Source organism: Vanessa atalanta, chromosome 22 (genome assembly GCF_905147765.1).
Source record: "Vanessa atalanta chromosome 22, ilVanAtal1.2, whole genome shotgun sequence".
Classification (NCBI taxonomy): Eukaryota; Metazoa; Arthropoda; class Insecta; order Lepidoptera; family Nymphalidae; genus Vanessa; species Vanessa atalanta.
In genome coordinates this window covers 349,459-377,411 of record NC_061892.1, presented here as the reverse complement: position 1 = coordinate 377,411, position 27,953 = coordinate 349,459, and the positions used below count along the sequence as shown (strand labels likewise).

At 32.5% G+C, this 27,953-nt stretch overlaps 2 protein-coding genes across 3 annotated transcripts in view; both read right to left on the bottom strand.

Annotated features, from left to right (window-relative positions):
* Positions 1-463: 463 nt before the first annotated feature.
* LOC125072794 (inward rectifier potassium channel 2-like) lies at positions 464-15,556 on the bottom strand. The gene is made up of 10 exons (XM_047683490.1): positions 14,932-15,556; positions 11,440-11,581; positions 10,850-11,041; positions 6,696-6,767; positions 5,880-5,990; positions 5,378-5,484; positions 3,649-3,798; positions 1,489-1,608; positions 853-951; positions 464-642 (listed from the first exon to the last, which is right to left on the bottom strand). The coding sequence occupies exons 1-10, from the start codon at positions 15,381-15,383 to the stop codon at positions 522-524; spliced, it is 1,566 nt and encodes a 521-aa protein (XP_047539446.1). The 5' UTR covers positions 15,384-15,556; the 3' UTR covers positions 464-521.
* A 3,838-nt stretch (positions 15,557-19,394) lies between these two features.
* LOC125072792 overlaps positions 19,395-27,953 on the bottom strand; it is a 31,530-nt gene continuing 22,971 nt past the window's right edge. Inside the window, exons 5-10 of one of the 2 annotated variants that reach the window (XM_047683487.1) lie at positions 25,865-26,090; positions 24,644-24,771; positions 22,410-22,552; positions 21,513-21,603; positions 20,908-20,954; positions 19,395-19,864 (exon numbers count right to left, since the gene is read on the bottom strand). In XM_047683487.1, coding sequence (XP_047539443.1) covers positions 20,936-20,954; positions 21,513-21,603; positions 22,410-22,552; positions 24,644-24,771; positions 25,865-26,090 — 607 coding nt within the window. In that variant the 3' untranslated portion in view covers positions 19,395-19,864; positions 20,908-20,935. The remainder of the gene's footprint in view (positions 19,865-20,907; positions 20,955-21,512; positions 21,604-22,409; positions 22,553-24,643; positions 24,772-25,864; positions 26,091-27,953) is intronic. The other variant, XM_047683486.1, reaches the window with a different exon arrangement.

The window sequence follows — 27,953 nt, the reverse complement described above, 5'->3', positions numbered from 1 at the left end:
GAATGAAGTCTTTTTACTATGATATTTAGTGAAACTTATTTTTCCTAAGGTAAAACCAGCTCCTTTTGACACAATACAGCGCCACGTTTATGATATCTGTCGTTTCTACACGATGTTTGTATTTTTGTACATGAAAGTCAATTTCCCTCGGGACTAGATATTGGTATGAACTCTCTCGGATCTGGATGGATCTCGGTCGTGTAATGTCGTAAACCGACTGAAGGTGATGCGCTATTCTGATGCGTTTGTCCTTAAAATCTGATAGCTAATATGGTCGATTTTGCATATCACACTCTAGAAATTCAACATCGTTTTGTTACAAAATAACGGTTGGTTTGGTTTTGGGTAACTTGCAATTTGTAATAAGACATTTTAGCTTATAAAATGATTAAGAAATCACAGGCAGACACTTCAATTTTATTTATTATTATCTAGAAACAATACATCAAATATAAAATTATGAGTTACACAAAACTATCGCCTCAACAAGAGTAATAATCGTTTCTCAATTTATAATTTCTTCAAGTCTTTATATCCTTCCTTTTGAAAGACGATGTCCTGCCAAGATGAAAAGTTGATATCCTGTCTTGGAAACTGCCAGGCGTACCAGGTGGTTCTGACTTTTCAGGAGTCTTTCCATTGCTTGAAAAAAATAAAAAGGCATGATTAATTTCAAGTCGTTTCCAAGTATTTTCAAAGTTTTCGAATGTAAGAAAAATATTCGAAGGGAAAAAAATTTAGATTCCAAGGTGCTGGGATCCAACCACGGATATTAAAAGTACCATAATCCTTCAATTTGATAATCCGTGTAGAGATTATTATATAATAAATGGTGTGTGGTGGTCAAATTACCTTTCTAAGTGGTAAGCGCTGCAGAACGGAGTATTAATGTATTCGATGGCGTCTAACTTGGAATGGTCTATGACATATTTCTGCTTGTGAATATCATACCTGAAATTATTTATATATTTTTTAAATGTACCCACTTTAACATTTACATATTTTTTTATGATAAAGGTAGGCGGAGGAGCAAATGCACTACTAGCCGTAGACATTAGCGCCGTTTGAAATTGTAACTATTTCTTACATAACCTTGGGTACCTTGGCAACTGATATGTTGCGTCACTTGTGCCTGTAGTTACACTGGCTCACTCTCATTCAAACCGAAACACAACAATTACACACACATACACACTAAGTATTCCAGCTTGGTGGAAGAATATATGTTGAGTGGGAGGTTTATAACCAGGCGGGGGCTTGCACATATCGTCACCACTAAATGAAATGTACTCTAGCATATACATAATGTATATATAAAGGAGTAACCCGACCAAATGAATATTTATGTTAAAAATACGCATTTATTGCAATGAAATTTATATCAAAATACTCTTTTTCATAAGTCATATACAATATTATGCCTCATTAATATATTTTTAGGAAAAGCTACTTACTGATTTATTGTTAAAAGTGGTTATTAATACTCACTTAACGACTGGGGGGAAGCGATGTCCCCACACCACCTCCCTAGGCAGGTAGGACGTCTGGCTCTGAGTGAAGGTACCCATTGATGCAGAGGCACCTCTTAGACTAACTGTGACCTCGTAGCTAAATAATTTAAAATGTATTTAATTAATTATTAGAACAGCAGAGAAACAGATATAATTATAAACAATAGATGTGTCGTGGGTCATCTGGTTGAATTAAATACATTTGAGGGTAAATTATTTTTCAATACGCCTGGTATTAAATAAACAAAACGTATAGATCGGAAAAGTACAGTGTCGAAGTACCCAACTTATTTGCCAAGTGCAGTGTAAAATACGATAAGGAACGTTGTACCAATAAGAGCCGTGAAAAGTTTAGATCTGTTCAGGTAGCGCCCCTCCATGTAAATAATGGACCGCTAGCTTTTATAAGCCGACAGGTATCGCCAGGCTGTAGGCTGTCAGGACGGTGCGTATTTACTATAATTCATGTATAAAGTTAGATTATTTTGTTAAATTTATTTATTTCATTATATTATAATTTATTTCTTTAAAACATATGTGACTTAGAAGTCACTTTTCCGAGAATTTTCACAATAAAGGTGTCTCGGGTGTCATTCCGCTAAACGCGCGTAGAAGTTTAAGGGGCCAATTATTTTTGTATAATATTGTCCATGTTAAATGTCTATTAATTGAAATGTCTACTCATCGCGAAAAAGCAATCAATTTTTTTTTCTGTATGCCTTTGTAAGTCTATTCAATGAATGTGTTCTTGTTATGTCCAAGTAAAAATTATAACAAACATTGCAAAGTTATATATACGTTTAGTTTACGAAATATATGTAAACCTTTACTGTTTTATTTTCGTTTTTATTTTGATTTTAAGTAAATGTTAAAAAAATATATTCTTTTAATTAAGTGAATTAATTTATATTTTCAGGTATTTTTTACCTAAAATAAAATAAATATATATTAAATATTATTTTATACATGTAATTATAAATTATAATATAATATATATGTTATACGTACGGGTTGTATTGTACCAGGAAAATATCGTGCGAGTTCAGATGTATACTAGACGCAACGATTTAATGTACCAGAGCTATAGATAACAAAAGGAGTTCACATTGAAGTATGTACATAAGTCTCATAAATCCTATCCACTCAACCATTGTGTGAGCTACAGATTAATACGGAACGGTCTTGATTCATCGATTTCATGTACCAGGACAACATGAGATAGTAGAATATGTTTACGCAGTAGACGTATAGATATCGTCGTACAGAGAAGGCATTGACACGACTAATCTTAGGCAAGACTTTGTGTATTAACAAGATGACAGGTACATTTATTTATGAATGTAAAATGTCCATGCGTGTAATAAAAAATACGTTAACAAAAGGATTCTTATCACTATTTCTCATAGTTATGATTTGTAGATATTTTTTAAAGAACAATTTCGGTTATTCTTAAAATATATATATTTTAAATTTAATATTTTTTGCTTTAGAAAAATGTTACTCTCGTGACAATAAAGACATGTTGCATTTGAAAGATATTTATTTATACTAGTGGGTCGCCCGCGAAACTTTGCGTTTATTAAAAAGATTTTTTTAGTAATTATGAAACCTATTATAAAAAGGTTTTATTTTGATTTCATTTCGTTGTAAACAGCAAGCGTCTTATCCACGTTTAACGCCAAAATGATTAAACCTTATTTAAATGAAATTTTTAATGTCAAATAGTATAGGTACATTAGTTCACTTAGAATTAGAGTTTGTCGATAACAATTAATGTTGTTTACGTTTTTTTTTTTTCTTATACAGTCGTAGCAACGCTCTCTAACCGGCCAGCAACTTCTTGTCACTCTCTAAAATTAATTCTTTGTTAAATTGTAACAATTTAGTAAATTACAATGAAGAATACTTTTTAATTTTCTGAACATCTACGACTGGAGCTCTTCAAAATGAGATGATAACCGATTTTTTATGTGCAAATATCCTCCCTTAATCACTAGGACAAAATCGGCTCACGCTACCTATTAATATTTAAAAAAAAAAACAATAACTTCGTAACTGATATGACGTAATGGAAAAAATAATAATACTAGGGTATCAGAACAGATCAGAAGTTAGATAGATATAATTCTCTAGGTACCTATTCTGAACAATGTCCTGCGGTGAGAGTTTGTAGAATGGACTCGATTCATCGATTTCGTGTACCAGGGTAACAGGCCACAGGAGGAATTGTCGCTGTTGTAGACGTAAGCTGTGTGCGTAATATCGAATTACTTCGCCTTCCTTTGTTCTGAAAAAGTATCAAGAGATCTTTTTAATGTATAAATAAATTCCGTGATTAAATCGAAATGATTATTACTATAAAATAAATAATAATAGTAAATAAGTTCAGTCTGTCTCTATGTAGAGATATATTTTATCATAATATCTTATGAATTAATTTTAGTCTTGGATTATAGGGCTTAAGTAAATTAGTTAACGTTGAGTTATATTAGGGTCTTAAGTTAAATAACTTATTATAATTATAATTGTTAATTGTACAGGATTAATGAAAAATAGTAACTACGGCAATTCTGTTTTTTTTTATGTAGATAATACATTCGGTGTTAGGATTAATCGCAGTTAGCTTACTTTAAAAAAGTATATTTTCATTTACAATACAATGTAAATACTATTTTTTTTAGATATTTAAGTTTTATTTTGTCTAAAAATAGAAGCTGTTAGACCAATAAAATTTCCATCAACGTTAGAACGACGGTATAATTACGTCGCCAAAACGTCATCACAATTAATCGAGCCGTTCGATTAACGGGACCGTTAAAGCCAATTGCCAAGTGCCAAGGTTATGCCAATTACACGTCTCACGTAATAGTTTGTTTGTTCTTGTTCACTGTTATGTAATAGGACCATATATATATGTATGTATGTACAGTGTTTATCACCTGGTTGGCAGACGAGCAAATGGAACCCCTGATGTAAGAAGTCGCTACTGCCCATAGAAATTGGCTTCGTAAGCAAAGTATACATTGCAAATCGGTTACCAATCTTGGGAACTAACATTTTATGTCCCTTATGCCACACATAACAATACTAAGTACTGCTGCTTGGCCGTAGAATATCTAATAAGGGGGCTGTACCTACCCAGACGGGCACAAAGCTCTACCACCAAGTAACCTAAAGTCAACTAATACAAATAAAAATATTTATTTAGGAAATGTTAAATAAACACTCCGAACCGGTGCAGGTGGTAAACATATCAAAACTATCCTTGCAAAATTACGATTCAAACGTGCTTGTAAGAGCCTACTTGATTGACATATATTTTGTTTTTTGTTATCATTGTCATAATCTTTTGGAATGGTAAATCCATAACTATGGTAAAGACATATGACATCATAGGCTGGTAACGAGGCAATTAAGTGTTTACGCTCTATTCCAACCATAAGAGGAGAAAATCTAAATAAACAACATTTGACAGCAAATTGACGCGATTTGCGAAAACATTGTGTCATGATCGTCGACTAAACTGTTATCGAAATTTTGTAAGTAAAATTAAAGTGATTATAAGTAGTTGTGTGTAGTGTGCAAAGTTATAGTGTTGTATAATAAATAAAGATAATTATATTCATCATAAAATCTGAGCATCGTATAATATAGCTGAATTATTATCAAATAGCATGAAATACGTAAATATAAGGTTTGTTTATCTTTTTTCCTACTTTCATTGTAATACGCTACAAATCTATTCACTCACGAAAACGCACCCCTCCATGTGATATATATATTTTTAATATAATATAAATATATAATTATATAAGTAATTTATGTTCCTATATAACAGAAATATATTATAGAGATACATATCTTACCTACGGGTGTGAATGAAATGTGCGGTGAATTCAGAGCAAATGATGTGATCGTAGTTGAGGTCCCAAGCACGAATCATGAGACACAACCGGCCGTCACGCATGCATATCTAATGAAATAAGAAAATATTTAATAAAAAGCCTACGATTACGTTACGAAAAAAATATTTTTTAATACTATTTATTATTTACTATTAGCTCACTACTAGCGCCATCTAGTGACATGGTAATGAACTTTAATATACTTTAATTTTAATAAGAAATTCATTTTTATTTATTCTCCATTCACTCATTAATTCATAATTGTAACTAAAATAATCTAAGCTATAGAACGAGTAAGACCATTATCATAATTTATTATGGTTTGTATAAGATACTAATACATTTATAAGAACCTTCCATCATCGAATTATCCAATCGGAATTATGAAGTAAAAATAAACCATTTAATGTGATTGATTTTTTAAATGAATTACTTCGTAATTGTATACATTTTAAAGACTTACAACAGCCTTTTTGCTAAAACCAACGCCATCTCTTGAGAGTTTCTCTGGTCTCGTTAGTTTAGCATACACGACGCACGTCAATACGCCAGACAGCCCGGTGCCGAGGATTAACTGGTAACAAAGTAGGTCAAAGAATATAGTAATAGTTAACAATAATGCAACAACCAATTTTAGAAACAATAATATTAAAGCATTAAGCTTTAACGTTTATATTTTAACAATTAAAAGAAACACTTTTTAAATGCAATGGCACGAATATGCAGTTTGCTATTTTATTTATAAAGGCGCAATAAAATGTAGAGGCACAAAAATCTTAGTAATTTTTTTAAAACAGAAACTTCTAAATATACTCGTTTAATATAATATTTATTAAACACTTAAATAATTCAAATATTTATTTGAATTACCGATACATTTATTTCTTTGATCTCACATGATCATAATTTTTACCTGAATTATTATTATAAATAATATTATTATCGGTTATACTGATATAAGATAACTAACTAAATAATCACACAACAAATATTTTTATCAGAATAATATAAGCAGTGATTATTATTCTTTGCATGATGCGATTTCTGCAAAGAAATATAAATAAAATAATGGTAGAGCCGAGATAGCAGAGTCGTTAAAATACATGAATCTTAACCCAATATTATTACAATTAAATTCCTCTAAATGCACACCCAGATTTGGAGCAGCTGTATGAAATATCCTCTAAAATTTCTTCTCAAGAGCCTTTACTCCTACAGAGGAACAGTCGGTTTACAATACATTTTAATGGATTTTTTTTTATTTTTATAATTGTCATACCTGCATAATGAACAAAAATATTGACTCGGGACATTCTTCATCGATAGCGCGATCTCCGAACCCAATAGTGGTCTGAAAATAATTAAAACTATATTAAAAAAAAACATATATATAACGGAGAAACGGCAGTATTGTTTGGTTCGCCATACATATTCACAAATAATACAACAAATCGGTAGCTGGATTATCGTATATTGATTTTTACAATATTTCGTTGGCCGCGATCACATCTGTCTTATCCTTCTTGACAACTGACATTTTATGTTTTTCTAACGTGACAAAGAGCGATTGACTTCACTGGCCATCCAGAATCAAATATCAAAACTAAGAGATTACAATCAAAGTATTTAATTATCTGACCATTATTAATTATGTTTACTACACGGTTGATAAAACTAGATTTGTATGTAAATGCTATAGAAAGTCGATTTTGACCATGACTGTTGAATAGCTCCGCTGTAGTGGCTATGTTTTGAGATAGGAAATTCGAGATTCTGGACGCAAGCCCGGGCCAATTAAAGTTATTGTTTTTTTCTTTAAAGAACGCTTCTTATCACGCTTACAAATAGTCTGAGTCCTTTCATCGGATTAGGAGAGTGCATCTATGATTCCGCTCAAACTAAACAACACAACAAACAAAAACAAACACTATAATACGTCCAACGCAGTTTAGTTGGTAGTAGGTAGGTTTGAAGGGTAAGTGAGCTAGTGTTATTACAGGCTTAAGGAACACATCCTCATGGTACATGGTCGTTGGCGCATTGGTGTTGTCATGAATATAGCGATGGTGATAATGACTAATCAGGAGGCTCTTTTGCCCGTCCTATTTCAATAAAAAAAAAAAACAAAGAACTATTAATTCCTTCTAACAATCGTTGTATATATAAAGAAAGTTTTCCAAAATCATTGAAAACTATGCTCAGAAATCACTTGAAATCTTGAAGCGTGATAATAAGACCGCGTGTGTGAAAACGTGATCTGGCAATCGAGCAATTTATCAATAGAGTTTGATTAAGCCATGTCTCCATGGAGCTTCATAAAACGAGCATTGCGTTGTTCCCTAATGGATGATAGACGCCTTTATAACGACAGGAAAGATTCCGCACGTGACAACTGTTATCACTCCATATATATGTCGCAACTACTTCAATTAGCCATTCAAAGAAACGCCTAACCAGTTTACTAAAAGGCTCTACTCATCAGCGGCTTAAATGACATTCAGCCAATTCATCTTCCGTTCATAGAATAAGGTAACTTGCTTTAAACGGCCCTTTTTTTAATCTAACCTAACCTATCTCAATATAGCCGCGATATTATAAATATTTGGTATATAATCAAATAATTATAATCCAACCAAAACTCTTCTATGAATGGAAGATGTATTGGCCGGTATCATTCAGGTATATAATATCACTGGTTGAACGGCGCCCTTTAGTAAAGTGTCTAGCCGGGTAATTAAAAGAATAATTTAACCAGTTGGCTGCGACATATACAACAGTCAGACAGATAGGTATATGTACATAGAAAAAAAACTTGACGATAAATTTCTAATCACCTTGGGTTAGGATATCAGGATGGTTCAACGAATAGATTTCTTAGATCTCTATCGGGAGCTGTAGATTCATATCCGAGTTTCACATTCACGTGTTCAATATTCACGAAGGAATAAAATCGCATTGACGTTGCAAGTAATGGTTAATATTTCTTACAGTACTAATGTACATGGTGGTGACCATTTATTATCAGGGGACCGATTTGTAACCTATCTGTATTATAAAAAAATAATACCCCACAACGTGATGAAATACGCTCAAGAACATCTTCTTAAGAGCGATTGTTTCCCAGCAGTAGGATATTTTCGCGTTGTTATTTTATGAGTTTAGACTACAAAATAGAGTCAATGAGTATATATTATATATTTAAAGATGTTATCTCGGGTCTGGGTGTATGTGGTACCGTCGTTACTTCTGATTTTCCTTAACACAAGTGCTTTAGCTACTTAAATTGGGATCAGAGTAATGTATGTGATGTTGTCGAATCTTTATTTTTATTATATAAATTTCATTATATCCAGCAAAACATACGTTTTAACCAATTGCCGAAATGTCGTGTTCAATTGGAAATTACCGAATTAATTAATTGAAAGCGGTTGACCAAATTTGACTAATTGGAATGGATTATGCGGTTCCCTTTGATGTGTGTACCGTAGATAACTAATGAGTAAATGGTTTATTAGATACTAAATCTATTTACATACATTTTCTATGTATATATAACGCCTGGCAGTATTATATGTATAGTCTGAATCTAACCCATGTATAAATCGATGACGACCTCCGTGGTCGAGGAGTGTGTAGACCGGTTTTCATGGGTACGCCACTCCGAGGTCGCGGGTTCGATTTCCGGCCGAGTCGATGTAGAAAAAGTTCATTAGTTTTCTATGTTGTCTTGGGTCTGGGTGTTTGTGGTACCGTCGTTACTTCTGATTTTCCATAACATAAGTGCTTCAGCTACTTAAATTGGGATCAGAGTAATGTATGAGATGTTGTCCAATGTTTATTTATTTAAATTACACGTGCAGTAAGGTTGTATCCTCGTTTGATAGTAAGTTCAATATTATTCTACCGCCAAATATAAAAATTCGCATTGCTGAATGATGGATCCTGTTTGTAGGGTGAGTTATCCAGTAATACTACAGAAAAACAGGATATAACATCTTAAGTTTCATGGATTGTGGTACATTGACAGTGTAAAGAGCGGCCAGTTTGAAGGGTGAGTGAGCCAGCGTAAATAAAGGCATAAGGCTATATAGTTCTAGGGTGACATTTAAAGCTTGAAGGTATTATATATTTTCTGCAATAAACTACTGGTCTAAATTTTAAACGACGCTGTTTGTTTATTATTACTCTTTGGACAATGTTATTTATTTTGGTTAACGGTAACATTATTCACTGTTGGTTGGTTATGATAAATCGTCTAATCGATTTCGATCACGACAGGTATTCTTACAAGAAACTTCTACTAGCCAACAGTGCGGGACGTCTAATTATTATATTCATACGTGCAGAAGCGCGTCCGTAAAAAAAAATCAAAATTAAAATAGACTTTATTCAAGTAGGCTTTTACAAGCACTTTTAAATTGTCATTTAACAAACTATATTAAATAGAGAAACCATCAAGAAACTCAGTAGTTACTCTTTTTCAACATTTAAAAATACAAAGTTATGTTAGTTAAATACAATTATATATGTATATAATACATCCTGCCTGGAATTCAACAAGTATTATATTAGCTCCACGCTTTTTTATCATCTATATTATAATCTTTTATTGTATAATATGCCTTCTTCTCACAGAACACAGATGGAATCCCTATTCCCTCAATATTATAATTCGATATTATATATATATATATATATATATTCGATCTATTTTCTTTTTGTGCATTTGTATGTAAGGCCGCGTGTATTTATAGTTTAGAGACTTTTATCTCTTAAAAACATATTTATTAAAAACTGCATTGGATGTAAGCGACAAAATACAGATACTTTTAGATACTTATTTACAAAATGTAATAAGTAAACCTATAATGTAAAGAGAAATAAGCCATAATACATAAGTACATAAAACTTAAAAGGGTAAATAAAAAACGCTTAAGCGACGCTAGATAAAAATGAACGAGCTAATTTTAGACGAGAATGACTTATCATATAGCAAACACTAACAAAATCCAAGATCAACGAGTTGATAATGAAGTCTTGGTACTCGCTTAAGAAGTATGAGCACCTTTATTTATAGGGAATATTTCAAAAAGTATCAATTTTAAATGCACACAAAGATTTTTTTATTCAAGTTACTGCAGACTAAGTGCTTAAGTGTGTGCACGTTCACAGGTGCATTATTATTCATCACACACGCACACTTAATTCAACGATAAGGTAACGACAACCGGAGCTAATTTACGCATTAACATCTCCTTTACGTGTTATCCGAGGTACGAGAGTGATTACACTGTCCACTTTCAAAATAAGCGTTGTCTATCTTACTAACGCTAAGCACAAATATCTATATGCAGTAGGGACAAATTATACAAATAATTATCGAAGTATTAGATCAACGAATCTGATCGGAATAAACTTCATACATTTACATACCTGCGCCTCAACTGAAGCAAGAAAAATTGTAACAAAGTCCTTTCCGCCGGTGACGCAAGCTCGTTGAGGGGGTTCCGGCTCGAAGTCATAGTGGGCCAAAGCAGTGATGTACCAGAAAACAGCAAAAACCAACCAAATAGCGAAGTGGACCACCACCGTACCGATTACAATCCAGCGCCAGCGAAGATTTATCTGAGGATATGAAAACTATAATTGAAGACTTGAAAAAAAGAGTTACATTTACAGTCAGTCCAGGAATTAATATACCTATTTTTAGAATGCCTCCCATTTTATGTAAAGTATATTTAGTCGTTAAGATTCCAAAAGAGTCTTCCTAGAATGTTATAAAATATTAATCATTTCTTACATCATCAATGTGCGGACTACTTTTGGAACTAAGATGTTATGTACCTTGTGTAACACTGCCTAACTAAGGTGTTATGTCCCTCGTACCTGTACTAACACTGGCTCACTCACTTTTCACACAGGAACACAACAATACTAATGATTGCTGTTCTATTTGGTGGTAGAATATATAATGAGTGGATGGTGGCTACCCAGACGGGTTACAAACTCTATCACCGACTTACCAACGTATGAAATGTGTCATTCAACAGGCGAATCTTTTCAAAGGGTACATTCGATATCAAAGCTACGTTCTCCACTCCATTCTTAGATACGAGTCGCTTTGGTAAATCACAATGCGCTTTGTAGCGAAGAGATGGTTCCGTTCTGAAATTGAAGCAAAATGTAACGTTTATTATTATTTATTTATTAATCTATACAATTATTACATTGAATGTGTTTGTTTGTTCGAACGCTTTAATACTAGATACTAAAAGTCAAATTTGAATACATTTTTGTATTAGATTGTCCTTTTATTAATTAGTGTTTGACGATAGGTTCAATATAAAAGATTAACTAGTAAAACATAAAAAGAGGCGATATCACTTAGTATATCAAATTTAAGTTAGGTTCTCCCTAATTTGACTAATAGGTATCCATAAATCCATAGGTATCCATAAAATCTCATGTTCAGAACCTTGTTTTATCATATCATTAATAATGAATAAATAATTAATGATGTTATGATAACCTGCGTAATGGGCTGTCGCCAGTAACTTGGCCAGGTTAGTTAGGAAAATGTACAAAACATCACACTGGATGATCGTGTGATGAGGACTGAGTGGGGAAAGGAGTGTTGCTTACAATCAAAATTTCTAAAAATAAAAAAAAAATGTTTGCACTTCGAAACTCACTAGGTAATCTGTGAGTTTGTTGTAAATAATTTTGTATATGAATAGCGAATTTATCAAAAAGACGCAAATCTATAATAAATTCGGAGACGTTTTGTTCACAAACCTTAACTGAAAACATATTGAGCCAGAAGATGCAGAGCGTTTTGGAATAATACTACTCCAAATGCAGCTGCGTTTCGCAGTATCCTTTCAAATTTAGACTATTGACGTGACAAACATGTGTTTGTATTGCACTTTAAGAACTTTCTACATTCCTCATGCCTTACGTCAACCTATACAAAGAAAAGTACGTCTGTACACACACACAAATAATATCATCATTATGCGATATGCGCGCGAGTGTGTTACAATATTATTTAATCATAAAACAAATATTAAATCACTCGTGTAATATAACTACCGCGTAGTGTGGCTTGTTTACAATGTTTTATGGCTCAGAAACAAAACGTTACATGTGATATATGAATTTGAATGCGTTATAATGCAGTTTTGGAATGTAGTTACTCTCTATCATCGATTCAAATTTAACTACGTCAGTTAAATACAAAAAAATAATACTTATATAACAACAACAACAACACCACCACAGTTAGATGGATATTTAATGATTTTCGCCGGCGGTTTGTCCGAAGCGAATAGGTTTTAGGAACCTTCAAGAAAAAAGCCTTCTCATTTCTTAAAGACCGGCAACGCACCGGCAAGCCACTCAGTGGCGCAAATGTCTATGGGCGGTGGTTAAGAAATAATGAATCGAACGTTAAAATTGACTGCTTCTTTGGCCTAGTGACTAAATAAAAGGACACAGATTCTGTGGTTCTGGGTTCACACCACCAGGTCGGACCGATGAAAAGGGTTTTCTGTTGGAAAATTATATGTAACATGTATACGCCCAGAGTCTGGATATTGCAAGTGTGTATACTCCCATGCCTCCCATGCATTTTACGAGCAAACTGTACTCGTATGTAAACAGTTATAATCAAAGCTATCATTTCTTCGAAATAAAAAGTAGAGATTTGCCGAAATATTTATACTTTTCTAACCGATTATAATAAAAATAGAACATCCCAAATCAATATCCCTTTTATTCTAAATCAATCCTTATCAATATATACCACAAGATTAAATTTCCTATATAGAATTGCTATGACACCGCGTTAACTTCCATAGCGGTATTTTTATTAGCATGACAAATATGTGTAGCTTGTAAACATATAAATATGTTATGAACGAGATCATTGTCACTAATTCCATGTGAACGTCAGGCGTGGAATATTTTTTTCAGCTCATTTAAGGCGATTATGAATAATTCATACATTCAGGATTTATAATATGAGTGACCTTCTTTATGAAATTCTTTTAAACCTATTATTTTCTCAAATGTAAAATTAAATTAATTACTTTACTTTATCACTGTACAGGTACGACTATAACTTTGTAAATTATTGGATTCTAATAATTATATTGTTAAGAATATTTACGTCTTTCAGGCGAACATATTTTAAAAAAGCTAATGTTATTGTTATTAACAACTCTACACCACTGATATATTAAAACTTAAAAAAAAATTGACGTGTTGTACAATGGAAGGATTGCTAATTAGTGGTCTCTTCCAGACAACCTTAAAAATGCGTGGACTTTTCCTAATAAAGCGTACACGTTGACTCATTTTTAAGGTCTAACGTTAGATATTCATCCTCGTCACAACATATAGTTGTAACATTATTATGTTCGTGTAGTAACATGCCGCCTTCAGACAAGTCCGTCTACTTATTATGTAAATATTTAAACATTTTCTTTCACGAATATGAAAATCAACAAACACCTAGTACAGTTTTAATGATTGTATGGATTGTACAGTTAGATCTATTATATTCTTCACTAATACTTTTAATGCTTTAGATAAATTAAAAAAAAAAAAACAATCTGTAATTTTTCCATTGCTAAGTTTATTGCCTTTTGTCTTGAGACTTAGAGCTTATTCTATCATGTTGTAAAGTAATTAAAGTAAGATGTAAATCTTCCTTTGAGGAGGTTTGCTGTTACCACCACGCTGCTCCAATGCGTATTGGTGGACATACATGTGGTATGATTTCATTAAAGTTAGACACATGCAAGCTTCCTTACAATATTTTCCTTCACCGCTGCGCACGAATTGAATTATAAATGTAAATGAAGCACATGGAAATTCACTTGTGTCTGGGTTTGAACTCGAAATCATCGGTTAAAATGCACTGGTTATAAAAACATCACACAGTTTTCGATGGTGGATAGACATTTGACAAATTTTCTAACGACACGTGCAGTTTTCCACACGATGTTTCCCTGCAACACTAATTACGAAATGCTTAAACGCAAATGATGAACACGTTAAGTGGGTTACGCCACCAATAAATATGCGATTGAAAATGCCTAAATGCGATCAAATTATATTTAAGATATAATTGTTACCTAAAAATAGTTTGAAAAGTTGCAAAAATGACTCAGATTCAAGTATCTTATTAATTAACACTACATATAAAGCGTGTTTATATGTACTGGAAACCGGCTGTCTTGGTATGGGCATGTTATGCGGAGGAATGAGGACCATGTTGTGAGAAAGGTTTTGAGTATGGATGTGGATGGATATAGAGGTAGGGGACGACCCAAGAAACGATGGATGGATTGTGTGAAAGACGATATGGTTAGAAAGAATGTTACTTGTGAGATGACGTCTGACAGAGAAGTATGGAAGAAGAAGACATGCTGCGCCGACCCCAAGTAAAATTGGGATAAGGGCAGGAGGATGAGGATGATAAAGCGTGTTTATTAGCTGGTAGTACTTACCTCTTAATCCTTTCAGACATCTTCATATCGCTCTTCCGAAGCGGAGCTGCACGTATGTGATTTGCTTCTTGAGCCTGTTCACCTTTATTCATATTAAGACTTGTATTACTTTGGGTGATAATAATCTTGGGCAGTTGCTGAGATAGACATTTCAAACGTTCAGACTTACAGCTAGAGTTCAGACTTTCATTTGATATCAATTCATTTTCAATTTTCAATTCTACGTTCGATGTTTTTATGTTACTTTTATTTGGTACACTATAAATTGATGTGATGTTATCAGATGTGTTTTTATTTACGTCTCGTATCGTTTCGTATCCTGGATCATCGTTTTCAACAAATTCTTCTTCCTGATAATCACCTTTAACTGTTTTTAGATAGTCGAGACATTCGTCGTAAAGTTGATTAAGTTTTTCGTATTCTGCACACTGTGTCTTAAGATCTTCTTCCATTTCAACACTTTTTATTGTAACTTTTCTGTCAATCAGTTTTAGCACTTTAAATAAATATTTTGACTATATTATTACTATCATATAAATTCACTTAAATTTAACTAATATTATTAGCGACGAGCGTAATTTCTGTGATGTGTAATGATAGTGTTATCACTGTTATCAGTGCTAATTGCGCGAGTGAAGAGCGAGTACTAGGCGGCCCGGTCCGGAGCGACCTTGCGCGGATGCTGTGGATTAATCTACGTAAAGGCGCTTACTAAATCTCACTTTATCGGAATATCAGTTTGGATGACGGATTTTTTTTTTTAATTTGAATTAATGTTTCCACATTCATAGTGTTATCAAAAAATGACTATATTTTTCCACAATGTAATATATACATATATAAAATATATTTGTAGTTTGAAATCTGTTGTATAGATATATTTTTCTCATAAGTATCTATGAGTCATTTTTTTTTCTCTTTATGTCGGTGTTATAAAATGTTTTAGTATTTAATGAGTACCTTACACATACTATTTATACAAGAGAGATGGCATTCAACGTCTGCGACATAATCCAATTAAGTTCAATAAGCACTTCCTTGTTGTAAAATTTTAACATAATATATTCTGAGCGGCCGTCGCCTCGGTTAATTTCTACTGTTATTGTTATCACGATGAAAAATATCTAAAATAAACTCTATATTTTCGTTTTTTTTTTCTTTTTTTAATCTTTTGTATATTTTATACTTTGTTAAGATGTGGTTGTAATTCCCCGGACGATAAGCGGGCTTTAGAATATTTATTGTAAAATGTAACGTTACGTTGCTCGTATAAGTAGTTTCCGCCCTCGGTTTTAAATGTTTTCGGGGAGGGTAGATCAAGTGTTGGGTTAGGTTACCCCGTGTACTTTCTTGTGGCATCGAAGCATTTATACTCTACGCTATAATTAAATGGCAGAAGGACTAAAGATACGCAAACATTAAATTTACAAATTCCATGCGATTTTCAAATAACTCTACAATAGTATGCGTTACGGATTTGATTTATATATTTACTTGGGGTGGTTTTTGTTTTTTGACGTTGGCGTAGCTTGTCTGGATACCACCCACTCATCATATACTTGGATATCTCCTCCTATAAAGAAGCGTTTTTGAATCGTCGATATTAGAATACTAGCACCGTTTCGGAACGCAGCCTCCAACGAGAAGAAACGCAATACATAGTATTGTTGTGTTCTTGTTTAAAGGGTTGAGAGAGCCAGTGTAACTACGAGCACAGACATAACATCTCAGCTCCAAGGTTGGCACATTGGCGATGTAAAGATTGGTTATATTCTTACGTGACCACTTATCATCAGATCCCATTCGTCCGTCCGGCTGCCTATGTCATAGAAAAATAAAGATACAAATCTATTTCACTTAATTAATTATATATTTTAATTTTACTTCCAAAGGTGTCACTTATCAATTCACAGTTAATTCCTCTAATTATTAGGTACATCTTAAGCAACGGTTACCACTAAATTCAAGTTTTATTTTTTTATTTATTGCAAATTTCGAAGCAATTCGGCCTGGCAGTTTAAATATTGGACAACATCACATACATTACTCTGATCCCAATGTATGTAAGTAGCTAAAGCACTTGTGTTATTAAAAATCAGAAGTAACGACGGTACCATAAACTCCCAGACCCAAGACAACTTAGAAAACTAATGAACTTTTTCGTCTCGGCCGGAAATCAAACCCAGTATCTCGGAGTGACGTACCAATAAAAACCGGTGTACACCACTCCCACTATCACCACTCGACCACGGAGGTCGTAAAAAGACTGCCACGCTGCCACTGCCTTTGACATTGGAATCGACTCTACCAAGTATAAATTCCATACCTAGATTTAATTTTATTAACATCTTTCAGATCGTGACTTCGTTAGCCATCAAGTATTAATTATCATATTGCATTTGATTACCAATCCAAATATAATGTCTTGTCAGAGTATTTGCTTCGGTGTAACTGAAACCGAAATTGATTGCCCTCACCGATTTCGGTCAAGGCGTTACGGTAACTAGCCAACTACTTAAGGCATGTTATCGCTATAATACAAGTAAATTAAGTTTCAGGCTGTAACTGTACTACTTCTGGGCCAATTCCTCTTCTTTGCGGATAAGAATTAGAGCTTATTCCACCACGATGCTCCAATGCGGTTTAGTTACATATGTGGCATGATTGCATTAAAATTAGACCCATGCAGGTTTCCTCACGATGATTTCTTTCACCGGTGAGAACGAGATGAATTATAAACAATAATTTAAGTACACGAAAATTCAGTGGTGCTTTCTTGCATCGGTTAAGATGCATGTGTTCTAACCACTGGGCCATCTCAGTTGACTATAATATACCTACTAGATATATACATATATATTAAATTAAGTGTCTGGGTGCATCTGAAATCAGGTTTGTTTTTGTTTATACCTATATAATGATCATTATTAAGTCTTGCTTAACTGTTATTCACTATATACGTATTTATTGTGACAGTTATTCGGGAAAGACCCTCCTTATAAATACTCTTCTAGCGTATTGAAATATCATAGATACTAAGCAAAGACGATGAGATTAAGATATAGACAATTTTATTACTTTTTACTAATTTGATATATTTCTAACAATCCACAGTAGTACAATTCATCAGTACTATGAATAAAAAGTATAAATAAATGATTAAATTAATATTTATAAATGGAACAGCAATCCTGCTCAACTGGAGAGTGAACAGAGGGGGGACTCGTGTATATGTATAGCAACCTAGAATTGGGAAGTCAGTTGTAAGGAAAAACCGAAGCTTTTTGAATTGCCATACACCACAGACTATACAAACAAAAACAATTTAAAATTCGAATGTGGTAGTGTGCTCTAGCTGAGAAACATAATACTGGTATTGAGTTGTTCTATTCGAAGCATGTAAATCCTTTCGCATCCTTTCCCCTGGGCACGATATAGTCTCATTACCTTGCGAGGGAATAAATATACACCTGTGTCAATAAACATGCATAAAACATTGTATAAGAAGTCGAAAGGCCCAGTGGTTAAGATTCACGTATTCTATACGTGAATCTAAACCGAATGCTCGTTCAAATACAGGCCACCATCATTTTTTTATAAGTTGAAACCCTCACGGGGAACCTTTATCCACCACTGGGATATTAAATTTATTTCCTATTATTAAAAAAATTGATGAATTTCATTTCTCATCCATGTTAATTTTAAAAGCTGTTCAGTGTATTCTCTTGCTGTAAATAATAATTAATTATAATATTGACAGTATGCTTTGCAACGTCATAAAAACATATTCGGTCAATTCTTTCAAGGTTTTGATATAAAAGAATATCTTAAAATAACGAAAAAGATAGGCTACCAAAATGCTTGTAATGATTTTTTAAGTAATTTAATTTGACAATACATTTTTGACTTTATAACACATGTAGGCGAACGGCAAATGGGCCACCTCATGGTAAGTGGTTACCTGGCACCAGGTTGACCTTGGGAACTGAGATGTTAGATAGTAGATATTGTTAGAATTTTTATATTATTTACTTTAATTTTATTTGTTTTTAAATCATTATAAACATAAATGTATATAAAAAAATATTTTCTCAATATTACAATTATACATTTACTTATTAAGATATACCAAAAAATTTATCAATTTAAAGAGTTTTTTTTTTTATAAGATCATTATTGGATTCTATAAGTGTGAATTTATTGACACATACTTTTAAATTAGAAGTCATTTTAAAATAAAAACAACACATCGTTTCAATATTATATTTTTTTGTAATATTACTCCATTTTCGTAAGGCTTAAAAAAAGCTAGATGGATGAATGTATGAATAGAGTTCAATAAAAAGAGGTTTCACGGTGAAAAAAAAAAAAAGAAAAAGCCGTAACTAAAAAAAAATAAAAAATACAACCATTTATTACCAATATAATTTATAGAAGAATTTTAAAATAATTTATAACGTACGTTAAAATCTATTATTTTATTTTAATAAAAATCACAACAATAGGTAAGTTACAACTAATCGTCACTATGTATAATTATGTATAAGTTAAATACACTATATTGTATACAACACCTATGTATGTAGCTTAGGCTTAATATCATATACCCCTATTTGCTTTACATCGCCGTTAAAATACACTTGTATACATACTATATCATGTAAATAATATTCTAGTTGACATATTTTTGTAAATAAGTTTTAATATCGCGTATTTAATAATATGAAATTTGTTCGTTTAGAAATATTCTTGAGGAAGTTAAAATATATTTTTATAGTTCAAAAATTATAAAGCAAATAGGAGTCTATACAACAAATGGTTTAAAATCACAATATCATAGTCTAAGCCTCGAATAATTTCTATACAAAGCATAACTTCGCCCTTCGGTATTGCTTAAACACTGTATATGTCACGTGGGCTGATGCCGGAATTTCTGGAACATTTTAAAATAGAATATTAGATTCATATATTGATTACTGTCAAATTGTATACAACAATAAAAATTTTTTTTTTAATTTTTCAATGATTCTAAGGACTAAAGTCCGGGCGCCGAGCGAACGTATTCTGACGTCTGTCAGTCGGTCGTGACTGATGATGAGTGATACTCTAAAAAAACAAGCAGTTAGCCTTGCATGATTTGGACATTACTATAGAACGAAATCATCTTATGCATTCATTTTGTTAATAAAAATTACGAATTTAATATAGAATTAAACATTTAGAGTTTGAGTATAAAAAGTATTCATTTTTTTGCATTCACAAAATATCCTGATACGTAGGTCCGCCGGGATTTGAAATAATGTTTTAAAGGTACACAATTTTCAACCGATATGAAACGATTGTTATACTCGTATCACTAAATAAAATCTCTTGGATGGAAAGACATTCTTTAACTATTTAAATAAACTTATGAGCCAAATAGTATTTAATATAAGTTGTCATAATTATACAGTTTTTCATGTATTCCATGTGATTATGAAGTTGTCAGGAAGCCATTCTCTCAGCGATTACATATTATATTATTTTGTTAAAAATATAATTATAAAATAATTCGGGCCAATAAAAAAATGTCATATTATACGGTAAGGGAGAAATAAAAATAATTATGATATTTATTTGAAATAAAATTAACACTGTTTACTATACCTAACAACATCAAAGATTATAAATTATTCATTCCATATTAAAATACTCTTATTGATAAATAAAATTCTTAATTGTTTTGCTGACCATACTTTACTTATTGGCACGAATTATAAAATTACTTAGTCGATAATTGTCATAGGTAATATAAAAAACAGCCTTACATATAAATTTTGTTTAATTTGTGTTCAGTTAAACAACGATTTGTCTTTTTCTATCATGAATGTTTGGTGATTCAAAAGAAAAAGACAGCATTGTTTATGTAATCAACATTTATATGTTGGACTTTAGAAGTATGTTAAAGAAATATTAGTATGAAATAAGTATGCATACCGATTATATATAATCATATGAGTTACGGCTACACGTCTGTTGTGTACCTGTAAATGATTGAGCTTGAGTATACTGAGCACTAGTATTCGACTCAGTTGGTGAGTAAGCGATGACGTTTAAGGTGATGAAATATGAGAACAGCTATGATCGAATGATGACGTCAGTTGTTCAAGCGAAAGTGATGAAACAAGCAATAATGTTAAGAAATGTCATATTATTCCTTTAAAAAGTAAAAGCAAATTTTTAGTAAAGAAATTAGTGATGGAAAATGTATTAAACATAACGAAATAACGATGTCCTTATAATTAATTAAAATTAATTGAGGTTTTTAATGAGCATCATAATAGTATAGCAAATTTGTAGGATCACTTAGTTTTTAGTCGTCTGCCCAAAAATTTAGTGTCATTCAGGGTTCATGTATGTATGTTTGCCGCTTTTAAATCCATTTAAACACATTTGGATGTTTGCGTTAGGATCTTTTCATCGTCCCAAATGACACTAATTTTAAGTTAATTAATTTTATCTTTCAGAAGACATTAGTTGAAACCGAAAATGTATTAGAAAAATATGTTGTGTTTGTTTGTTCGTTTGACAGTTATACATACCTATCGCGAGGCGTCATCGCGTCCTCGTCAGAGTCGATGTCGTAGATGTCGTTATGCATGTAACTCCTGTTGGAGTAGCCGCCTACGTCCACTGGAAATATAAGTTAAACTCCCTTAAAATAATATATTTGGACATACTACATATTAACAAACATAATTGTTTTTAAATTAATACTAATATAACTATGTTAAGCCTCCAATAAAGGATTTATTTTTTAGTAAGAAATTTAAACCATTTCTTACATCGCCAATGCGCCGCTAGCTTTAAGAACTAAGTTGTGCAAGTAATTCACTGATTCAGCCTTCAAACCGGAACACAATTAATTTCAGTAATTTAGTTTGTTGATAGAATATATGATGAGTGGGTGGTACCTACCTAGTCGGGCTTGCACAAAGCTCTACCACTAAGTAAAGTTAAGTACAGTAAGAAAAGGTTAAAGGTTTGGCTAAAAATTGGTAATAACGATAGCGTATTGTCTAACTCCTTGCACTATTGTTAGAAACCACCTTCTATCACATCGCTATGTGACCTGTGATCCGTGGAGGTGTTAGCGAAATTGGAAGCCTATAAGTCTGTAAATGTCTTCCTGGTAGATAAAGGCCTCTTCTCTTGAAAGACGTCTTGGAATTTATTTTACCACGTTGCTTGATCGTAGTTTGGTGGATTTTCAAACACTTGACATTGGAGTGATAAAATTTTGTTAGACGGAGGCTTGCCTGCGAAGTTTTCCGGTATATCTGATCTTGAAATGTATTATTAAAACAAATTGAAATTGCGGCGGTTCTTGTTCTATTTGAACCGGCAATCTCTGTTCAAGATTCAAACGTTCTGACCACTGGATCATCTCGAGAAACAAAGGGTTATAACAATGTAGTTGCGCTTAATATAGAGCCTACCTTTAGCAGTGTCGTCGTATTTGGCATCAGCCCATTTGTAGTCGGTCTCGGAGTAGAGCGGAGGGAGGGTCTGGTGTGGTGTGGGATACAGATCCAGGTTACGCTTCTCTTTCACGCTGTCTGTGTCGCTGAATGAGGGCATCCTGGAACAGCAAAATTAAAAGGTTAAAATAGAAAAAGTAATTTCTTTTTAAATGTCCCACTGGGTTAATTTTCCGGATTTGAATTCGCAATATTCGTTAAGGTTCGAGTAGATTTTTTAAGAAATAGAGGAAAATTTGACATTAGACAAAAAAGAAATTGTATAACATTAAATATCAAATTAAATGCAAATACAACTTGTGATTATTGTAATGTAAATGATTAACGTAATGATAGAAATAGTCGTAATGATAACGTCCGAGTAAACACTGATAACACTCGTGATAACGGGAAAGTTAATGTTAATGTTTGACTCCATAGTAAATATGTTTTTGCATCATACTGTTTAAATTGAATATTTGATGATAGAGAATGTGGGTGAAATATTTTACTTAGTAGGGCTTTGTGAATGCCTTCCTATTAATGGTATAGGGAGGTGGGCGGGCAAATGGGCCACCTAGTGATAAGTGGTCATTCCTGCCCATAGACATTGGTGCCGTAAAAAATATTAATAATTCCTTAAATCGGCTTCCCTTGTGGCTGAATTTACGAGTACTTGGCTTTCATTTAAAGATAATGTTCGGCGTTTGTTTTACCACGCTGTGGTTCACGGAATTTTCATGAGCTTAATTAGTTTAATATGTAATTCGTACTTTGCCATGAAGGAAAACATCGTACAAAAAACCGCATTTGTTGGATAAAATAATGCATAATCAATAAGTAAATTGATAAATGTCGACCGCTCAAGAGGAAAAAGAGATTTTTGACGAACAGCGGGATATCACCCACATTAAATTGCTTAAATAAAGCTAGGTATTGTGCTAGATGGATTTTCAATGCGTCTAATCTCATATTGTCATAATCGTCAAATATGATACCATTGGCATGATTTGTTCTAGTCTTGAGTTAAACTAAGAAACTAGTACGTCTGTTGCAATCATTAATCTGTTTCAATTTAGTAAATGTAATATTCGCATGTATATCTTTGCTAAGGGTTCTGCAGAATTACTAGTTTTTTTTTTTACAATATTTCTATTAAACTCATTTAAGCTTTTTATTAATAATATATAGTAAAGCATTATTTACTTTTGAGTAATTTTTTTTCGATATAAAATAATAACTTTTATTGTACTTCAATCTTCGTATTTACGAAGACATTTGTCCTTCCAATAAAAGAGGAGCGGAGAAAAATAAACAACTTTCTTTGGTATTGGTCGAGATTTTAAATAAACTTTGGCATTAAAATTGGATTCGTGATAAAATGGCGTTTTGAACGTCATCGAAGTCGATATCGTAAAGTTGGAAGTTTAGATTAAAGTGGATATTAGTAATTATGTGGAATACTTTTGTATAATATCTAACTACATATTAAAGAAGAGCTGTCTGTGTCATAAAGTAGTAAAGCTATAAGGAAATCGCATGAAAAGCGACAATCTCAAGTTTGTTTATCTTTACTCCTTCTTCAATTGGTATAGGTTATAGAGCTATGAGTCCCACGATCAGCACAAACATGTAATGACAATCGTTAGAACACGATAAGGATTCTTATCGACTTTTATGATTATTGTACTTAAGAGTCTCCGATTACTAACACAAGAGGATGTTTATGTATGACGTTTTCATTAAACTCTGCCTTAGTACCTACGAAACTCTTTACCAATTGATTCGGAAAAATTTGATGGGAAATTATTTTATTTTTGCATGATTTAGTGTATAGCACGTGAAAACAGTACAAGGTAATAATTAATTACTAAATTAATTTTTATTCTGTACTGGAGGTCGTAAGGCTCAACTCAGTGAAAGACGAGTTTTCAACATAGAAGCTGGATAAGTTTTGCAGTTAAGATGTTAAGTAAAACGTCTACTGCGGGCCTAAGGTCTTTTCACATTTTGAGGAAGAGTTTTGAAGCCTATTCCACTACGCTGTGCTATGAGGATGCTGGATACACAGTGAAAGATTTATATCTTCCATTTAGTAAATTTAAATTCTGTGATGCTTGCCCGGGTTTGAACCGGGTTTGAAACGAATTGTTAAGTTTTATGTATTTTAAGAACTCGTCCATCACATAATGCAGTAATAAACTCAAATTTACCTGGTGTAATCCGCGAAACAGCTGTATCTCCAGAGTGCAAAGGCCAGCATCGCCATGGAAATGACGACCCCACCGGCGATTACGAGCCACACGATCAGCGTGTCGCGGTCGTTGGGGACCTGGTACTCCTGAAAATTTAAAGAATATTCGTTACCGATGTAAATATGTCAAACTCGTTTGCTTGGGTACCACCCAATCATAATTTCTACCGCTAAGCAGTAATACTTAGTATAATACATGTACCAGTTTCAAGAGTGAGCCAATGCAGAAAACACAAGCTCCATAAAATCAAAGTTCACAATTATGGTGGCGCAATGTCGAATGATTAAAATTCCATATGGCGTAATATCTATGGTAGTGATGGCCACTGACCATCAGGTTGCCTAATTACAAACTACAATCTACAAAAAAATATGTAAATAATTAAAGTGGCTTAGAAAAAGCAAGCACGTGAGAAGGAAAGCTTATGTAAAGTAAGGCTAAAAAATAACGTAAATGTAGAGTATTATTTACAGTCAAAACTTATTCTTCTTTTAATTAGAAATAATAAACTAATAGAACAATGTGTTAAAACACACAATGTAGATAAAAACTTTCAAACAATGGTCACAAAATCGCAACTGCAAAAGTTTCGCTAGTTTTTTCCGTTGCAGAGCTAGACAATTCTTTGCCTACTTTAGATCCAGCTAGGTCTAGCTAGACCATTGTTATTCTAATTCTTGCCAGAAGCATTATGTGTTTGCGAGATGAAAAGTATATTGTTCATGCTTTAAGATGAAGAGCATATGTCTTATTTTTCTGGAATTGTGGTGAAACCTAATCTAGGGTGGTGCTCTAACTTCTATCGGACATTAAACTAAATTTATTTATTTTTTATTTATTTTTCAAATTCTAAGTGATAGTTTATATTTAGTATCCGACAAGATTTTAGTTGTTATCTTCCTATTGAAGGAATATCTTTTATAGTATTTATACATTAAAAAAATATTCTAAATAAAAAAATAAAAAATCTAATTTCTTTTTAAAAACCCCTTGTCTCTTTATGAAGAAGCTAAACTATTCACAAACATAATTTCAATCGAGATATACACGTCTACCTTTGTTATGGCCTTCTTTGTGACAAAGCTTGAACTATACAGAGAAAATAACTCAGTGGTTCATGCATCGAGAGCCTCCAACTTATTTTAATTTGGAAAAAGATTATATAACAACAGTTCTTACCGTTATGCCTAAAACCCTGAGTCTGACAGCGAAAGGATCGCGTTGAGAATAAGTTTCCCACATGCTCCTCAAGTCTTCTTCGTTTAACCTCGCTTCGATTTCTTCATCGTCATCATCGACGTCGTCATACACGACGGGCACTCCGAATCTGACTTCAGTGCAAAGCTCGAATTTTGGCCAGTTGTGGAAGCAAAGCGCTTTGCTTGTTATTTGTGTCGTTTCTATTCTGTAATTAAATTTAATATATTCATATACATCAATATAATAAGTATAAAGCACAAATAAAATCTGATATTAATGTAACAAAAATGGGAAGTTGAAAAAAGGAAAGCAATCGTTTCAAAGAATAAATTTTGGTAAGATTGATTATTTATTAATTTAAGGGGCCTAAATATAAATGATTAATTTATTATTCATTTATATTAATGTTTATAAAACGCTTTTTCAATAATTATGTTTAAATTTTGTGATCTCATCTGATCTACTTAATAAAAATACTAACAGACTGATAAATAACGCATAATCTATTGGTGTAGAAGCAAAACATTTTACACGTAACGTAAATAAGAAATATATTAAATATATAATATATTTCTCATTTAAGAAAGTTTTGCCTTTATCAATAATTTCTAATTACGAAGTAGTTTTATGGTGTGTCTGTTTTGTTTTTATTTACATGGAAGGAATTATGCATCGCGACCAATGTGTTAAAAAGAAGGTATAGAGTTTGCTTACTATAAAATCGAACATTAGACAAAATTCGGATGATTGCCAAAAAGCTGCCGACGGGAAATCCCTTCAGACACATGATTAGACGTCTAAAAATTTCAAAGAAAATCAAACTGAAAACAAATTAAAAGCAGAAATTATACTTTCTGTTTTAAAATAATACTAAAATATTAAAATATAAAAGAATACGATGCGACAATAGATATCTCCGACATCAAAGAATTTTAAGTAGTTCCGGCGCTGCTCTTTCAGCTGAGCAAAAGTTTTTATGAACCCGCTGCAGACATTGTGGAACGAATGTTCTGTATTTCATAGCTATTAAATATTCAGTGTATCTGTGCCGTTTCCGGCACCTTGATTGTGATCTTGGCTTCTATCCAATCTTTTGCTTTGTATCTTAATGGCGTTATTGCGGGTTTTATTTGTTGCATTACTAGTTCTATCTGCTGACGAAGAGTTTTAGTATGCGTTTTCGCCAGTTTTTATTTATTTCGTTAGTATTTGTGTGATAAATAATATTTAAAGCGAGTTCCATTATTGATCGGAGCTGAAATTATGTGTATTCTCTTAGAATTAAATTAATTTTAAATGAATGCGTTCAAGATTTTTTTGGACCTTAAATTGTACGTTAGTGGGAGAAGTAAGGAAAGCAAATTTTAATTTGTTGTTCGGATTTGACCCCTCTAAATCTTCGATTAAGAATTACGTCCCCAATCCTCTCGACCGTTTCGACGAGAGCCTTCTTGTCTTTCTAAAGCTTTAGAGTTAACCTTGAATCCTGCTTAAATTTCAGTACATATTTATTCTCCCTTAGGGGTAATACTTTTTCTTCAAGTTTAAATTCAAATTTAATTTCAAAGTCAAACAAGTTAAATGAAGACCAAACAAAAATGAATTATCTAAATAGGATTACAAATTACGGAGTTCTGAGGTAACAAACGTAAAAATAATACAACCGAATTTATAGCCTCCTTGTTTTTTTATAGTTGGTTTAAACGATATGTGCGCATCTCGGCTTTTAATGATTTTTATTTTATTTTTAATGACTTCATAAATTTAACTAAAGTGAAGTTGAATCGAAATCGATAGTAAATATATAAAGCTGAAGAGTTTATTTATTTATTTGAACGCAGTAATCTCGTATATAACAGTCCAATTACAAAAAAAAACTTTTTACGTTTAATGGCCTATTTATTAAGAAAGTTTATAAACATTACGATTTACGCTACGACTCGAATGAACAGCAAAAAGTAACGTGTTACACGGATGTAACCGTACGCAGAACTATCCAAATATTTCAAAATAAATTTAGATCATATCGACAACTTATCGTCGTGGCATTCGTACCATTATCAGCTGT

Coding starts and splice junctions, on each gene's coding strand:
- LOC125072794 (XM_047683490.1), bottom strand. CDS start 15,383: ATGGAAGAAGATCTTAAGACACAGTGTGCAGAATACGAAAAACTTAAT. Junction 11,042..11,439: donor ATGACACATTTCATACGTTG/GTAAGTCGGTGA, acceptor TCATATCCTCAG/ATAAATCTTCGCTGGCGCTG. Junction 952..1,488: donor CGCTTCCCCCCAGTCGTTAA/GTGAGTATTAAT, acceptor AAATAATTTCAG/GTATGATATTCACAAGCAGA.